The sequence below is a fragment of the Mauremys mutica genome, chromosome 9 (assembly GCF_020497125.1).
Source record: "Mauremys mutica isolate MM-2020 ecotype Southern chromosome 9, ASM2049712v1, whole genome shotgun sequence".
Classification (NCBI taxonomy): domain Eukaryota; kingdom Metazoa; phylum Chordata; order Testudines; family Geoemydidae; genus Mauremys; species Mauremys mutica.
In genome coordinates this window covers 38,027,476-38,044,752 of record NC_059080.1, presented here as the reverse complement: position 1 = coordinate 38,044,752, position 17,277 = coordinate 38,027,476, and the positions used below count along the sequence as shown (strand labels likewise).

Below are 17,277 nucleotides of genomic sequence, written 5' to 3'. Positions count from 1 at the left end.
CAGGGCAGCATTGGGCCAGTTAGCTAAGGAAAGCAGCCAGTACTTAGAGAGAGTCACTCAGTCAGCAGCCATCATCACAGCCTGATTTTCAAAGGAGCTTTGTGCACCCAACATGCTAAACTTTATTGAAAATCTAGTCCACAATGTCTAGGACAATAGTGCCAAACATCTGGCTACTTGATGTACTTATATGGTCTGCACAGTTTATGGTGATTCTGTAGAATCTCAGTTTTCATTTTAAAAAGTTTCAGGCCCTCACAGTTGCAAAGAAAACCTTCAAAACACAAAGGGAACGTAACCAATGCAGTCTGTAGAGAGTCTGACAAAATGACCGAGAGGTGGGAACTCCCCCATCCTTCAGTCGTTTCACTAGGGGTTGACACTAAAGCCTACAGAGGCTTACACTTTACAGATCGGCATTAACTATTTCATTGCTGATCATTTTAGTTGGGGAATTGAAACCCATGGGGGTGGGAACGCGGATCTGGTGCAGCAAAGCAAACGCAGAGGGAAAAGGCAGGGAGGGAGGAAGAGCAGGACTAGGACTGGTCCCAGGGCGAGTGTAGGTCCCCTCTGCCTGGTGGGGGAGGGGGACATGCAACAGCGCACTGAAAGAATAGCGACGAGGCTGATGAAGGGGGATACTTTGTGCCAGCCCCCCATTAACGCCACTGGGAGACCCTCTCGGGACTCGCCGCGGGACTCCGCAGTCCGCTCCAGGCGCTGAGCCACGCGCCCCACGGGGGCGGGCGCTAGGACCCGGGAAGCCGGCGCACGGAAGCGCTCACACCTGCTGGGCCACATCAGCCGGGGCGAGCCCCGCGGCTGGGGGTGGGGAAGAGGGAACTGGCCCGTCGGCTGCTGCCCTGGCTGCGGAGCGCGCCCAGCCCGAGCCCGCTGGGGGAGCAGGGCGGGCGGCTGAGCCCGAGGTGCCCGCGGGCGCCCGGGAGCTGGTCCCCGCCCGTGCCCACGCGGTGCCGGGGAGGGTGAGCCATCGGCGGGCGGCTCCCGCCGTGCGTGCCCGCGCTCAGCCCGTCTCTCCTCCTCCTCCGCAGAGCCCCGCGCAGCCCGTCTCCGGGGAGGACGCCGCGGCCAGCTGCCCGCCGGGGCGCACAGAGCTCCTGGCTGCGGGCAGGTCGTGCGGCGCGCTATGGACCCGGAGAGCCCGCCCGGCGCTGCTGCGAGCGGGGCGCAGCCTGCCAGCCGGGCCCGCTGTGTGCCGAGACCTCCAGCGCCGGGACAGGGGCACCTGCACGGCGCCGTCTAGGACGGGCACCTCTCCCTGCCCTGGATCCAGAGCAGCAGCAACTTCCCCGCGTGGACCATTATCCCCCAACTTCTCGGCGCCGGCCGGAGCCCGGGTGACATTCCCCTGCGCTGCAGCTCCCTGCTCAGGCTGTGGCTCCTACGCTCCTTTGGAAGAGACGCCAGTTCAGTTGCCTGAATTGGATTCTTTTTTTTTTTTTTTTAAACAGAAGCCAAGACAGCTCTCCCCAGGCTATCCTCCCTGGCATCGGATCACCATTCGCTAGGAGGAGCCATTGCTGTTGTCCGTGTCTAGGGTACAGTTGCCCCGTGACCGGCAGAAGCAGCCTGGCTCTGGTTTGAAAGTGAGGAAGTTGTACAGCCAATGCTCTTTTGTAGATTGATTCAACACACACTACACGTTGCCCCTCGTAGCAGGCTGCATCCCAGAGAAAGGGAGCACAGCCACTGAAAAAGGATGGTTCTTAAAGGCTCCTGAGCTGAACCGGGTTAATTCATCACTGCATTAAACACTTCTGGGGCTCAAGGAGGGGGAGAATAGCTCAGAGCTGATAAGACTGGAGAGGCTGGGGTTCCAAGGATGGACAACATGTGTGAGGTTCCCATTGGGGAATGTTCAGACCAACCCCAACTTGAAGAAAAAACAGGGGAGCCCCCTGTAGCCCCCAAGACAAAGCCACCATTCAGTATCATCTTCTCCACACTTCTCTTCTGTGGCGAGTGTGTGGCTGCTGGGTTCCTGTGTTCCTCCTACAGTCACTCTGATGATCACTTCTGGCTTGCAATGACCATTCTCTTCATGTTGTATCCATCCATCATGGTCCAGCTGACCCTCATTTTTGTCCACAGGGATTTGACCAGTGACAAGCCACTGGTGTTACTGATGCACATTCTACAGTTGGGTCCTGTCATCAGGTGAGCAGCATGAATACCTCCCCATCCCCACTGTAATACATACACGTCCCCCTTCCCCTGCCCCAATGAACTAGGGATGAGATGATCTGTTCCCTGAGTCAACCAGCTGCACATTGAGTCAGTCCCAGGGACACTGTGTTGACCAGGGAAGCTTCGTGTACAGAGTTCTCCTAGGGGATGATGCATGAGCGCTGGCTGTGATAGAGCTCTCAGCCATTATAGTTCTACCCCGCTGAGAGTTACTGTTTGTATAGTGCTTTGTCAGTGGAAACCATTATGAAGGCTAATATTACTGTTACTAGAGAGGCTCTCTGGGGAGTGGTGTAGTAGCAGCTCTGGCTGTGGGTAAATTCTTAGCTGCCCAGTCCCTGTAAGGAGAGGTGTAGGAGCTGTAGGGTAGTTCCTAGATCCTTCCCTGTGGTACATACTAGCTATATGGGGGGACAGATAGCTCAGTGGCTTGAGCATTGGTTTGCTAAACCCAGGGTTATGAGTTCAATCCTTGAGTGGACTGTTTGGGGCAAAAATCTGTCTGGGGATTGGCCCTGCTTTGAGCAGGGGATTGGACCAGATGACTTCCTGAGGTCTCTTCCAACCCTGATATTCCATGATTCTATAGGTGCCAGGAGCTCCAGGCTACTGCATTTGGTTCCCTTTAGCATCATATGGGAGATTGCAACCTGTTTCTTCCTGCCCACAGCAATGCAAGAGTAGTTATGAAAGGTCAAGTAAGCAAACCAGGTTTAGGCTTGGATTCAGCTGCCTTACAAAAAATAGAATCTGTAACTTAGCAAAACCTCATGAGGCTGAGACAGTTCATTATCTCAAAATAGTTCCATTTTCTCTCTCTTTCCTCTACCCAAAGACAGGCTCAGAGGAATAAAGCCCTGGAGATTTCCTCTTCTCCTCCTAACCCCAATGGAAATGAACCACAGGAGTTTCCTACCCAGCCATCTCCCCCAAAGACAGTGGTCACTGGAACCTACCCAGGCAGCTTCCTGCCTCACCCATTCCAGACTAAATGCTTACTGTCTCTCTGTAAGGGAGGTCTGCAGTGAACTATTCTCTAACAAAGGCTTCTTTTTCATGATTGCTTTTTGCACTTCTTGTCCCCTCTGAGTTAGTTGGCCACACTGAGAAACAGAGAATTGGCTAATGAAGTCTGTGTAGTCACAGCTGTATGGCATGGGGGAAGGGGCAAATTCTCTTGCTGGGGCCGTTTCAGAGCTGAGATGAGAATAAGATGTGGCTGGGACTGGAGTCTTGTCTCTGACTGAGGGAAGGCAGCTGTCACCTTGGGTTTGATGACGTGGGAAGGATGAGATGGGGAGACATGGGACAAGGAAGGGAAGAGCATTGGTGCAAATGGGTGAGTTTTGGAACAGTAAAATCCTAGGAGCAGGGAGACACCCAGGCTGCTGTAGCCATAGACCCAAGGGAGACAGGAGGAGCTGGGTGCAGTAAACAGGAAGGTAAGAAGCCTAGGTCTCATTCCTAGAGAATGACAGTGATTCCTCCTTCCAGACAGGAATCTGCCCCTCCCCGTGTTAGCTCTGCCTATTCCAGCAAGACAGGGTATGTAAAAACAGGCTATGTTGTGGGAAAGCCATGCTGGCTGCATTAGAGCTCACTAAAAAAACAATAAAGCTTTTAAAACCAGTTTCTGTTTCCAGCTGGGCTGGGGAACAGGCTAGGGGTGTCTCTTCCGGTCTGTGAGGGTGTCAGTCGCCCTGGGATGCACCCAGGTGGTGTTCAGGTGTCTCCATGGAGAATTCTTGGGAAGGAGATAAGCAGGCCAATATGGTATATCTAGCTGGCATCTGAACAACTAACTCAGAGCCCTCCACTTCATGCGGTGCCCACAAACCCCCAGAGATTCAGAGCTGCTACACCTTCTTACAGGAAGCAAAGAATGGAGGAGTATCAGGGTGTCCCTCAGCATGCGATTTTTCAGCTCTAATGGGATAATGCTGTCCTTGACTGAATATCCAAGTTTTTGGGGACTTCCATCAGGCCATTTGATCAGGATGAGAGTTATTTTAGGGCTAAATTTCCACTGCCAGTTTTAATGGTAGCATAAATTGTACCATTGAGTAGAGGCCATCTGCAGGGCCTCTCTGATCCCACACCTTGCCCCAAATGCCTAACTCATCTTGCAGACTCTAGCTGTGTGAAAGCACACAGCCGGATCTCTCTACAAGGGGACGATGCTGCAAATGGCCCCCATTCATTTCAGCAGCAAAAGGCCAAATGTAGAGTGCCTGTAATGCCTTCTGTTGTGACATCTGCAGGCACGTGGCTGAAGTGAGAGGCGCCTCGGAACGTTCTAGAGAGACTTGTCTGCAAACCCTTTCAAGTGCAGCCCTGGAGTCCAAACTGCTGAGTCTCACCTAGTTTCACTGAGTCATACATTGGCTCTGGGCTCACTGGAAACTGGTCCTTTCAGATGAATGTGGCTTCAGTTCAGAGTTTGCAACACAACATGTAACCAGGCGAGGTTCGGGTCCCATAAGAGAAGTGGTGCAGAGATCTAATTCCACTTGGTCTGAAAAATGGCGATTTCTCTTGTACCACCGATTGTCCTAATAAAGTTTTCCACTATCAGTCCTAGAGCGTATTGGTTTCCAAGCTGAAGCTAAACACATTTAGGTGTTAGCTCTTTTCAGCAAACCGTTTCTCTTTCTCTCATACTTACTCTGCCCCTAGTGATTTTGATGGATATTGAACTGACTCTTACAAGTGCTGAGAGTAATGTAATGCAGATTTCCAAAGAAAACCAAGGGCCAGAATATTTCAGAGATGCACAGTGTAAGAATGGTCTCCAGGGCTGGCAAAACCAGCCATAAACTACCACATACAGCATAAGTAGAAGGACTCCCCACTCCCCCAACCCTTCACTTACTCTAAGGAGGCCAGTGAGGACCTGGTTGTGGCAAAGACTCCAGGGTACCTGTTCCCTGGGCTAAAGTAAATCAAACAAAATGCATGGATGACAAGGGGGAAAAGGCCATGCTGCCAGAACTGTCATGCCAACAGGTTAGGAAGGGGATCTCTCTCTCTTTTTTACACACCCACCCACACCCCTACCTACCTCTGCTCCTTTCAAGCATTGCAGAAGAGCAAAGCGTGTTTTGGGGTGCATGTTTCCCAAAATGCAAATGTAGTGCCCTGCCCCTGGTTTGGGAAGGGGGGTGCTGTTTGCCTTGCCATGCTCTCCTTCACTAGTTGCCTCCTTGCTAAACTGCTTGAGTGGAATCAGCAAACTCCTGCTGGGGAGGATGCCGACAAGGAGAGACTTGCAGAGGAGCATGACAGGGTCCCTGGTGAGGGTGCAGGCTGGCTGAGCTGATGGGCTGCTTTGTCTGTGCAGGTGCGTGGAGGCCCTGGTGGTTTACTGTTGCTCGGGGCGGCAGGAGGAGCCATACGTTACCATCACACGCAAGAAGAAGCTCAGGAAGGGCTCTGAGGTGGAGCTGGAGCAGGAGGTCGGCCACTCGATCCGCAAGCTGGTCACACACCGCAATGCCTTCAAGCGCATGGCAGTGATCCAGGCCTTCCTGGGCTCCACCCCGCAGCTCACGCTGCAGCTGTACATCAGCATCATTGAGATGTATGTCCCCACTGCCAGAGGTAAAGGAGGAATGGGGCAGCATGGGTAGTGACCAGTGAGGCTCAAGTTGCAGGCCCAGAAATTCGAGTGCTTATCCAAGTCTATCAGGTCTGCAAATGCACAGTGGAAGTCTCATAAGAACAGGCTAGTCCTTTAGTTCAACCCCCTCTGGAATGGAAGGTGACAGATGTTTAACAGCACATAGCAATGCTGCATCATGCTTTGGGAGAGCAGGTGAAGACCAATGCAGTATCCAAATGATACTAGAGGGGAATGTTTAGGTAGCAAACTCAGACTTGTGGGTAACATCTTTGTGGAGCCTGTTTCGTACCAGAGAAAAGCTCCATGGCAGGTAGGGCAGCACACTGCTGAATAGGATGTCTTAGGCACTGGCTCATACAGCTAAGATCTAAGTCTTCTAAACTTGATGTATCACCCAAAAAGGATGGAAAAGAAACATCTCTAGTTCAGTCTCTGGCTTATTTTTCCATGCAGGACTCTCTCTCTCTTGTAGAGTAAAGCCCTGTAGGTGAGGGAATGATGGCCTAGTGGCTAGGGCACTGGTGTGGGGCTCAGGACATCTGGGTTCAATTCCTGTCTCACCCACTGACTGCCTGTGTGACCTTACAGAGTCACAGTCTACCCTGTGCCTCAGTCCCCCAACAGTCAATTGGGGATAATGCTTCCCTACCCCATAGGGGTGTTGGGAGGCTAAAATCCATGAACCAATGTGAGGTGATATGGTACCGTGGTGCTGAAGGCCATAAAAGTTAGATTCCCCATCTCCACTAGGGGCATAGTGAGGTAGGGCTTTAACATCTCCCTTTATGTGATTCTGTCTCCTTTGGAAGCTGCTTCCATTCCAGAGCTCATCTTACTGTTACGTATATTTTAAAAGAATTTTTCGTAGTCACATTTAAATCTGGTGCAGCCACAGATAAGTTCATATGACGTCCATGGAAAAAATCACTAAAGCTCTTAGGATCCAGGCAAGGAAACAGACTCCAAACCAAAATAAACCTTAATTTAAGCTAATAGTATAAATGATGAGGCGGAAATTGGGTTTTATCCAATCAGTTGCTATTCCTAATGTACAATGAGTGCTGTGTTTAGTGACTCTCTGCTTATAAAATCCTGAGAGCTACCGTCTCAGTCTCATTTAATAGAATTAGAGGGTGAGCACCTCACTCGTGCTTTGAGCCATTCATGTTGTGTGAAAGGGCAGAAGCAGTGTAAAGAGGCCCAAAATGCCCTGCTTCCAGCATGGAAGGATTCCCCTTGTAGGGGCACTGTGGAAGATAAGGCTACCTCCTAGGACCCCCTTGCAAGTTGGGGTGTATGGGTTGTGCTGAGGCAGGAGTGGTGTGCCGGAGTGAGGCCACAGCTTGCATCACTGGGGAGATTTTGGGGAAGCTGTGGTAATTAAGAGAGGCTCCCAGAGCTACACCAAGGGCCTCTCCAGACCCTGGACTGGTCCAGGACGGGGAGGGAACAAAAGTGGCTTAAAACCACCATAACTCCCCTCCCCCGGGGCTGCAAGTTCATGCTGCTCCTCTGAGAGGCACAGCACAGAATCTCAGCCAGAGGGGGTCCCATAGGTCCATATCCTTGGTTGGTGTGATTCATGGTAGCCCTATTGACTTAGCAGCGTTGTTGATTTAACTAGCCAGGGATGGGGGCTATAAATTTCAACTGGATTGCTCCCATGAGTAAAGTTAAGCATGGACCTGGCCCAGGACTGGTAAAGTAAATTGGCTTTGGGTAGGGAAGATGATCTCATGGATAAGGTGCAGGCCAGGAAGGGAGGTGACCTAGGTCCTTGTGTGGCTCTGCCACACATTTCCCGTGTGACCTAAAGCAAGCTCTAACTTGTGACTCAGTTTTCCCCTGAAGATAACAGCATGTACCTACCTCCTGCAGGTGTGGTGAGGCTAGATTAATTAATGTTTGTGAAGCGCTGTGAGAGCTGCAGATAGAAGCAGCTCTAGAAGCACAAAACAGTAGTATTGCATCTAATTTATTACAACTTGAGCCTACTATTGTTAAAGTCAAAGGGAGGTTTTCCATTGACTGGGAGCAGGATTGGGCATATAATCAGTACATGTGTAAACCAAGCTTTCCAATTCCTCATGTATGTAAACAATGTAACCTCCTGATGCAGTGGTTCTCAACCTTTCCCGGCTACTGTACCCCTTTTAGGAATCTGATTTGTCTTGCATACCCCAAGTTTCACCTCACTTAAAAACTACTTGCTTACAAAATCAGACATACAAATACAGAAGTGTCACTTGCTGAAAAATTGCTCACTTTCTCATTTTTACCATAGCATTATAAGAAAAATCAATTGGAATATAAATATTGTACTTACATTTCAGTGTATAGTATATAGAGCAGTATAAACAAGGCATTGTCTGTATGAAATTTTAGTTTGAAACTGGTGTTTATCGCTAGTTTACATAAAAGTTTACTAGTTCAGAAAGTGGAGATTTCCATTCCTGTGTATGTCTCATATGCCTTAAGCTGCTAAACACTTACACACCCAAAGGGGCATGAATTAATAGGAGAATGACACCCAGTTTCCACTGATCTTCATGTCCACGTGCAATTTAAGGTTTTGTGCAATGAGCAGTATTCCAGGTCACAAATAATGCATTGCTCTCTAGGAAAGAAGAGGAGATTATTCACAAAGCACAGAAAGAAACTCTCCTTTTCATTCCATGAGGCCCTTCCAGGGTTTACCTGTACACTCTGTATCCTCTGTAACTGTAAAACACTCTGGGTCCCACACTGTGGTCCATGCATCACTGGGGACTTGCTGGTGGTTCATGGAGTGCCGACTAGCCAGACTGTGCTGCCTGCCTTCCTTGCTGGACAGTTAAAAGCACCTTTCCCCCCTAGTATTACTTTTCTACATAAGCCAGTGCCATAGTTGCCCAGGGATGCTGTGTGATCATGAATGTGAGGGAAAGCGTCCCCTAGAAAATCTCCATTCAGGTGTGATCCATACTAAGGAAATGTTTGAGAAGCTCTGGAATAAAACCTCTGGCCATTCCAGCAACAGATGCAGGAAAGTAACCCTTGCTAAGGCATTTGCATAGGGAGCTTGTCTGTACATCTTGAATCTACATGCCACAATAGCAAATAGATCATTTACTTACTAAACCTGAGATCAAAAGCAATTTTCCTTTATGGCTGCAGCACAGTTTCCCTGTCCAGGCTGAACTAGAGTGACCAGGCCAGCTACGTTTCCTGTATATAAAGACTGACTTTGTAACACACAGGACAAAAGCTCACTCCTCCCACACGTACTACAGTACATTGATATCATAGTATCTGATCGTTTGCCTGGCTGCTGCTGAAACATGAGACAAAGTATGTCCTGCATTGACTTGCTGTGGCTCACAGGACATTAGTCACTAAATAAGGGTGGACAGAGACTTGCTTAAACATAACTCTCCTAGCAGAATCTGTCAGAGATTGCCCCGTCGCAAGTCTGCAGCCACTTTCTTGCCTAGTTTATAACTGTGTTAGGTGCGGATCGCAGCAATAATTGGGTCTGATGACTGAGTCCAATGCAGTTAACAAGCCTCAGTCTGGACAGGGCCTGGGTGGGTTATAGTTGTAGAGACAGAAAAGGGAATAGGGCCAAACAGGATTCATGGCTGTCCTGCAGCCTGCCCTCCTCGCTACTGCATTACCTACCTAGGTGCTTATACCACACCACTCCCCATTGTATTTGAGCACCTGGGCCACCAGATCTTGCCCAGTTACAACTGCACAACCCCAGCCAAGAGCAGAATTTTACCCTAACTCAGAGGTCTTAAGCCAAATTCAGGCCTAGCTGACGCAGGGGCAGCCATGGCTCTGGGCCTGCTGGCATCTGGGCTCAACTGAATCTCCTTTCTGGAGTGACATGGGGTTTGTTAGCTGTCTGAATTAGTGGGGTGAGGGAAGGTGTAGATGGTACATTAACCTACTGCTGAGCACCCACTCACCCAGCAGGTAAGAAGGAATGCAAATGTTCCCACTTTGGGCAGAAGAGGGGTCTTGGGTGGCTACACTTATAGATACAGGAAGAAGAAAGAGGCTTGCTGTGGAGGATTTAGGGCACCAGGACATACTGTCTTCACCAGGCCGTTATCGGCTGGGACATTCCTTTCCCATTTGGGATCTAGCTAACCAGACTGTTTCTGTCCCTCACCTGCAGCTGTTGTAGGCCCCTGCCGCTGCCTGCCACAAGCTATTCCTCCCCTGCTCCTCGCCTGCTCCCAGCCCCTTTTCATACCACTGTGAACCATTCTGCCCCAGTGCCAGTTCCAGACCCCTGCACACACCCTCCAGGAGTCATCCCTCCCCAATGCCTGCTTGAATTGGGCATGAGTTGTCCCTCCCCAGTACCCACTCCAAGCCCCTGTCCACACCGAGACTTTTGTGTCTGACCCAGGGTCTGCTTGGACAGTGGGGCAGAGGGGAAGTCATGGACTAGAGCAGCATGTGTGCATTGCCCTGTGTAACCTCTAACCACCCCTGGTCACCACCTTTCTTCCCTTCCATGCAGCAGTCCTGATGGGCATCTGCCTGGTATCAGTCACCTATGGAGCGCTGGTCTGCAACATCCTGGCCATCCAGATAAAATACGATGACTACAAGGTCCAGCTGCGGCCGCTGGCATTCATCTGTATCATCCTGTGGCGCAGCCTGGAGATCTCCACCCGTGTGGCCGTCCTGGTGCTCTTCTGCAGCGTCTTCAAGCACTGGATCATCCCCATTATGCTCGCCAACCTGCTGATCCTCTTCTTCCTGCCGTGGGTGCGATTCTGGTGTAGCGGCGCCCAGCTGCCCGACAATGTTGAAAAGAACTTTAGCCGGGTGGGCACCGTGGTGGTGCTGTGCTCCGTCACCCTCCTGTATGCTGGCATCAACATATTCTGCTGGTCGGCTGTGCAGCTGAAGCTGGCTGACCGGGACCTGATAGACAAGGCACAGAACTGGGGCCGGTTGGCCACGTACTATGCTGTGAGACTGGCAGAGAACGCTGTCCTGCTTGTCCTCTGGTACCTCTTCAAGACAGACGTGTTTGACTACATCTGCGCCCCACTGCTGGTGCTGCAGCTGCTGGTGGGCTACTGTCTGGCGATCTTCTTCATGCTCCTCTTCTTCCAGTACCTGCACCCATGTCGCCAGCTCTTCCGGCACAATGTCTCTGACTTCCTGCAGTGTGTCTGCTGCCAGCGGTGTGCACCAGTCAGGCCCACACAGCTCGATACACCCTGCGAGTCTGGCGTGAGGCACAGCATGGTCTGATGCACACAGCAGGGGGAGGGAGCAGGTCCAAAAGATACAACACGAGGCAGTTGCCGATGTTAATGACTGATCGAAAGCACTTGCCTGGCGCTTGCCCGGTGTCTAGCTGTGACACGTGCCTGTTTACAGACTGAATGGGGCGGGAGCAGCCAGGCAGCAAAGCTGTGATTTATGAAGAGGAGACCAGCCAGGCTGGGCCCAAGGGGCCTCCTTACCAGTCACTAGCACAAAGCAGATATAAGCTGAACAGGCACCAAGACCAGAATTCTCCTGTGCCACCCACACTGCAGATCTCGGCACTTTGATGTCATGGCGGGGTCTGGCGCCTGTGGACCCAGAATCCCACCCCTCCACACTCTGCTCCTGCTGCACACTGAGGTGTCCAGCAGGAGGGGCAAGTTCAGTCTCCATTATGACACCCACACTGCATGAGTAAAGTGCGCACTTGTCCCCACCCCCACCTCCTAACTTGTCAGGAGACCCCTGGTTCGGGGTAGGAGAGGAGTCCAGTCCCTGACTCTCTGCTCGTCCAGACCTCCATTGCCCACCAATACACTGCGTCAATTGCACACCCAACCTGGAGTGCAGGCGCCACCCTCTGCTGCCATGAAAGGAGATTTCTGTCTCCAAGTAAGTCCATGCATCCCTGTACACCCCTGCTGCCCTGTGCCTTTGCTTGGCACTGCACGTCTCAGCTGTATCTCAGCAGAAGGGACGTTGTTCATGATTGTGCCCTGTCTTCCCCATACCCGGTGTTCTCTCTCTGGTTATTACTGTACATTTGTTGAACTCACAAAGGATGAATCTTGAAGTTGACATGGTGGGAAATGTTCTGTGTTTTAAAGGAACTGATGTCACTTTGGGTCTGGCTTTTGTCTCTTCTGTTTTTTTGTGGGCAGCATCACGCGGTTGGGTTTGAAGAGGCTGAGAGTTCCAGCGACTCATGCTCAGTGGGTGGAAATCAGGAGAATTTTCCTCCTCCCTGCTCCTGGGCTCTAACTGTTCAATAGTGCCCCAGTTAGGTGTGTGTTTATTCCTTTCTCTGTGGCTTGTGGTAGTGTTTGCTAGTTGAGTCCAAATTGAACACTGGATCCTGCCCCTTCATCCTCTGGGAAAGTCTGGATCCAGATCTGAACAGCTTGGCCCATCTCCAAGACATCAGCCTGAAAGGCCCCTGAATTCCAGGGAAGTCTAGTCTGGCTTCAAACTTCCCTCAGTCCCACATCCAATTGCAACACACTATTTACCAACTTCCCTCCTCTAGCTGTTTGCTAAACAAATCTCTGGAGGGAAGAGCGCCCTCTCCAGGGAGACATGGGGAATGCAGTCTTATGTTTGCAGTGGAGATAACTGCAAATGCTAACATTACTGTCCCTGACCCAGTGGGGGAGGCCCCAGCAGCAGAGTATAGATAAAGTACCACATCTCATACCTCAGAGCACAGCATCCAGTATCTGGGTGCACGGAGGGTCTTGTCTAAATAATAGCCCTGAGCCTAGGCAGCAGCCATCCTGGAGGTCACAGCAAGCCTGAGAGAACACCTCTGTGTCACTAGAGCAGCGGTTCCCAAATGTCATTGCACCGTGATCCCCTTCTGACAACAAAAGTTACTATACGACCCCAGGAGCGGGGACCAAAGCCTGAGCACACCCGAGCCCTACTGCCCCAGGCAGGGGGCCAAAGCCTGAGCCCCACTGCCCCAGGCTGGGGGGTCAAAGCTGAAACTAAGAGCTAGTCTTAGACGGGGGGCCTGCAACTTGAGCCCCCCCACCCAAGGCTGAAGCCCTCAAGCTTCAGCTTTTGCGCCCAGACAGTAGGGCTCAGACTTCGGCTTTGGCCCCAGGTGATGGGGCTTGGGCTTCAGTCCTGGGTCCCAGCAAGTCTAATGTGAGCCCTGACAGCCCCATTAAAATGGGGGTCTGACCCACTTTGAGAACCACTGCACTAGAGCTCTGCAAGTGAAGGATAGCACTACACCCAGCTCCTGCCTAGTCTCGGTGCTCTCACCTAGCACTATGAATATCAGCCCTCAAGTCTGCCCTGACAGCTGGTGAGCAGGAAATGTCGAAAGCAGGGCTGGGCAAACAAAACCAGCCTTGCAACTCAAACCTGTTTAGCCTCTCCACAGAGGCACTGCCAGGAGAAAGCAAGGGATAGCAGGATCCAACTCTTATCTGTGAACATTTTCTAAACTAGCTGTGGCAGGTGTAGAAGCTTTCCTGGTGGGGCTCATGTGCAGGCAGGACATTACTCCCACCAGATGGCAATACAAGTAATACCTGGAGACCTAAGCCAGAGAGGGAGGTTTCTCCCTGAATGTGTCATACCTCGGGGAGCCCTGAAGGGAAGTTTTGCTACAGAAGCATGTGGAGGAATTGCTAACCTGCATAACCTGTTTTTGAGCATGGGGAGACAAAACAAAGGCTGGCAGCCTATACAGGCAGCCAGGTGCTGCACAGACTATCTGGCTTAGTCACTTGTATTTCACAGACATGGCACGATACTCATCAGGGAGTTGAGTCTCAGCTTGGGGGGCAACATAGATAAGAGTTTTGTCCAGAAAAATCAGTCCAGCATGGAGAAGACTGATTAGCCAGCATGGTGGGAGTTCTCCCAGAGGCTAGATGAGCAATTAGTTAAATACAAGGGATTTGCTGTGTTTGGAACGTCAGACCCGGAAAATGCAGATGAGTGACACAGTGGGGAAGGAAGGCCCTTGGGGAAACAGACCCCTGCAGGCTAGTCCCTTCCCTGCTGAATCAGTCCTCATGGCATCACAGAAATTCACCAAGCACAGACCTTAGGTCACCCTTTCATTCCCAGATGATGGCAGGTGGGTTGGAGAGTTTGGGTTCTTGTAGAAGGCAGGTTACTTATCCATCTGTTTCTGATATGCTCATCACCATGATTCCTACCTACCCTAAGGTGCGGTGTAAATCCTAAACATCTGGGCACCAAATACAAAATTACAAATTTGTCCCCAGTGACGGAGGGTAGTGCCTGTGCATAAGCCTCCTGCACTGCAGCATCCTAAGGGTTAAGTTCCACCACTTAGGTGCATTCTAATGTCCTCTCCCACATGGGAGGTGCATGCCACCCCACCTACTGCCGAAGGGCCAGTCCATACTGGAGGTTTGCTCCAGGTATTGGTGTCTAGCCACTAGCATGGCTGAACTAGTGCTTAGCTCTAGTGCTGACTGGCTATGAAAATGCATCAGTGTAGCCTTCCCTGTGCTTACAGGAGTGCTGTCTGTCTACACTGGGGAGTTGTGCAGTGCAGCTATGCCATTGGGTGGTCCCTGATGGCTTAATACCCTGTGTAGAGGAGACCTGTGCCTCCTAGAGCCACTACGGGCTTGTCTACACTTACATTTTGTAGCGCTCTAACTTGCTGGCTCAGGGGGGTGAAAAATCACCCCCCTGAGCGTAGCAAGTCTGAGCACTTTAAAGTGCTAATGTAGACAGGCTCCGAGGGCTGGGAGCCGTGTTCCCAGCCCTCAGAGCTAATCCTCTCATGGAGGTGGATTACCAGGAGTGCAAACACACTCATACTTCAAAGTGCTGCTGCAGGAGCGTTCCCACAGTAGCGCTTTGAAGTTTCCAGTGTTAGAGAAGAGAAGCTGTGTCCACCTCAGCCCCATGATTATCGGCTGCCTCCCACACAGGCAGGTCAGACTGGCACAGGGGATAGTTCCATGGGGGATGTATGGCAAGGGTGGGAATAGGAGGGCACTGCCCTTGAGAGGGGGAGAGAAAACGGGGCCCATCATCCTCTCCCCCCCTCTCTATCACATTCTCCCCTTACAGAATAGGAGCAGGGGCATGCTACAGTAAAGGGAGGGTTGGGGGAAAACAATATTCACCCCTGGCTGTGGCCCCTTTACAGTGTTTTCCAGCTGCCAGCTCCAGGTGCAGCTATGCACTTGCTGGCACCTGTGTCACAGACAAGGCAGAGCTCTGAGCTGATTAGGGATTCCTGAGTGTGTGCGTGCGTGTGTGTGTGCGTGCGTGCATGCTGGAGTGAAAGGGACACTGGCCAAGTACCATGCAGCAATACAGGGAGCTCTGTTTTTACAGGGAAGCTTTTCATTGTCCCACTCAACATCCAGTAACATCCACCTGGATTTTGTTATTAGTTCTTTTACAGTAGCACCAAGGGGCCCCAACATGGATCAGGGCCCTATTTGCGCTAGGAGCTGAACATGTACAGTAGAACCTCAGAGTTACAAACACCAGTGTTATGAACTGACTGGTCAACCACACCTCATTTGGAACTGAAAGTACGCAGTCAGGCAGCAGCAGAGAGAAAAAAAGAAAGAAGGAAGGAAAAGCAAATACAGTACATAACTGTGTTAAATTTAAACTACTAAAAATAAAGGGAAAGTTTACAAAAAATTGACAAGGTAAGGAAACGTTCTGTGCTAGTTTCATTTAAATTAAGATGGTTAAAAGCAGCATTTTTCTTCTGGATAGTAAAGTTTCAAAGCTGTATTAAGTCAATGTTTAATTGTAAACTTTTGAAAGAACAACCATAACATTTTGTTCAGAGTTACGAACATTTCAATTACAACCAACCTCCATTCCTGAGGTATCGGTAACTCTGAGGTTCTACTGTACATAGTAAAAGACAGTCCCTGTATCAAAGAACTTACAATCTAAATAGACAGTGGGGACAGAGAGGAAAAATTACTTGTACAGGGTCACCCAGCTAATCAGTGACAAAGGCAGGCATAGAAGAACCCAGGTGTCCGGATTCCAAATCTGGTACCCTACACACATGAGATTTCTTGGTCTTCCACTGTCCTGATCACTGTAGGCCTGATAGCTCCAGCAGAAGTCAATGAGAACTGCAGGTGCTCAGCAGGTGTGCAAATCTGCAAAGGTGGGGGTTGGACTAGATGACCTCCTGAGGTCCCTTCCAACCCTGAGATTCTATGATTCTATAAATCAGGCCTAGATGCTGCTGCTTCCTGATCCTTATCTAAGGTAGCAGGACTGCAGGTTGACTCCAAAGCCCCGCTCCCACAGTAGCAAAGCTGAGACAGTTTAAATTAAACTGTTACACCTAACCTAACTGACCTGTGCAGTCATACTCTCTCTTTTGTATTTTTCTCAGAAAACATCTGTGGCAGAATTTGTGGGGGAGGCAGATGGAGAACAGGATTTGACTAGCAAACCAGACTACTGAATCTGCTGCCTGCCTCCAGTGCTATCCACTGCTTTGGAGGAAAGTGAAAAGCCCCATACAGCACCTGGCCAATTGTGGGAAGTCCTTTCTGCACAGAGCAGGGAGTGCATTCTCCCACTTGCTCAGAAATGGACTCATGTAGGAACTCTCTCCACTCTCAAAGATCAATTAGCCTGGAGAGTACTCCCCCTTTTCCCTCCATGCACAGATGAATTCACTCAGCAGGGGAACATTTTTTTGTGATGAAAACACTTGTCAGTTAAGAACTAATCAAAGGCCAAACACATTCTGGATGGATCACCAAACAGCCACCGGATTGTAACACACTTCTGTCGCTGCTGAGCTGTCCCAGAGAGAAAGGCAGCATATTCCATGTAACAGTCACTTGAGCCATCTAGTCCTCCTGATACTTATTATCCTGTCTTTCTAACAACTGATTGGGACAACACCATCTACCCTACAGAGTTCTGACACCACTCTGGAGATGGATCTGAAGCACTTCATCTTTGGAGAAGTTCAAGCTGGCTGCAAACTCCCCTGTTCAGGACCCTCTATGACTGGCCAAACCAGAATTCTGACTCCATACACCCCTGAGCTGGATCCAAATCTGGATTTGAGCTTACTAGTTCACACCCATTTCTGATACATACACACAGACACCAGCTCTACACATCCTGTCTCCGCCATCTCCAGTATTGCCAGCCCCAGGCATTCAAATATTATGAGTCAGCCCCCCCGACACCCCATGAGATTTTTCAAAGTAACAATGTGGGGGAGGTCTTTTTATTTGGTTTTTGGTTTCTGAGCCATCACTCAGGTCACATATTCCAGCTTCTCTTTGCAACCATGTGGGCTAGAATCTCTCAAGACCACGTGACTCCAGGAACTGGGGCTTGCAGAAAAACACCAAGTACTGTGAAACTCACCCTGGTTTGGGTGTGCCCTAGCCTGGGTGCATTGAATGAATGAATAAAAGCTCACGAATATTATTCTG

At 50.5% G+C, this 17,277-nt stretch overlaps 1 protein-coding gene across 2 annotated transcripts; it reads left to right on the top strand.

The window, feature by feature from the left end:
• The first annotated feature begins 1,846 nt into the window (after window positions 1–1,846).
• On the top strand, window positions 1,847–11,957 carry XKRX (XK related X-linked). 2 transcript variants are annotated; one of them, XM_045029802.1, is made up of 3 exons: window positions 1,847–2,181; window positions 5,552–5,811; window positions 10,353–11,957. In XM_045029802.1, exons 1-3 carry the CDS (start codon window positions 1,847–1,849, stop codon window positions 11,093–11,095), a joined length of 1,338 nt encoding a protein of 445 aa, XP_044885737.1. In that variant the 3' UTR covers window positions 11,096–11,957. The 2 variants fall into 2 exon arrangements, with proteins under 2 accessions (XP_044885737.1, XP_044885734.1); XM_045029799.1 differs by having other exon boundaries at window positions 10,350–11,957.
• Window positions 11,958–17,277: the final 5,320 nt, after the last annotated feature.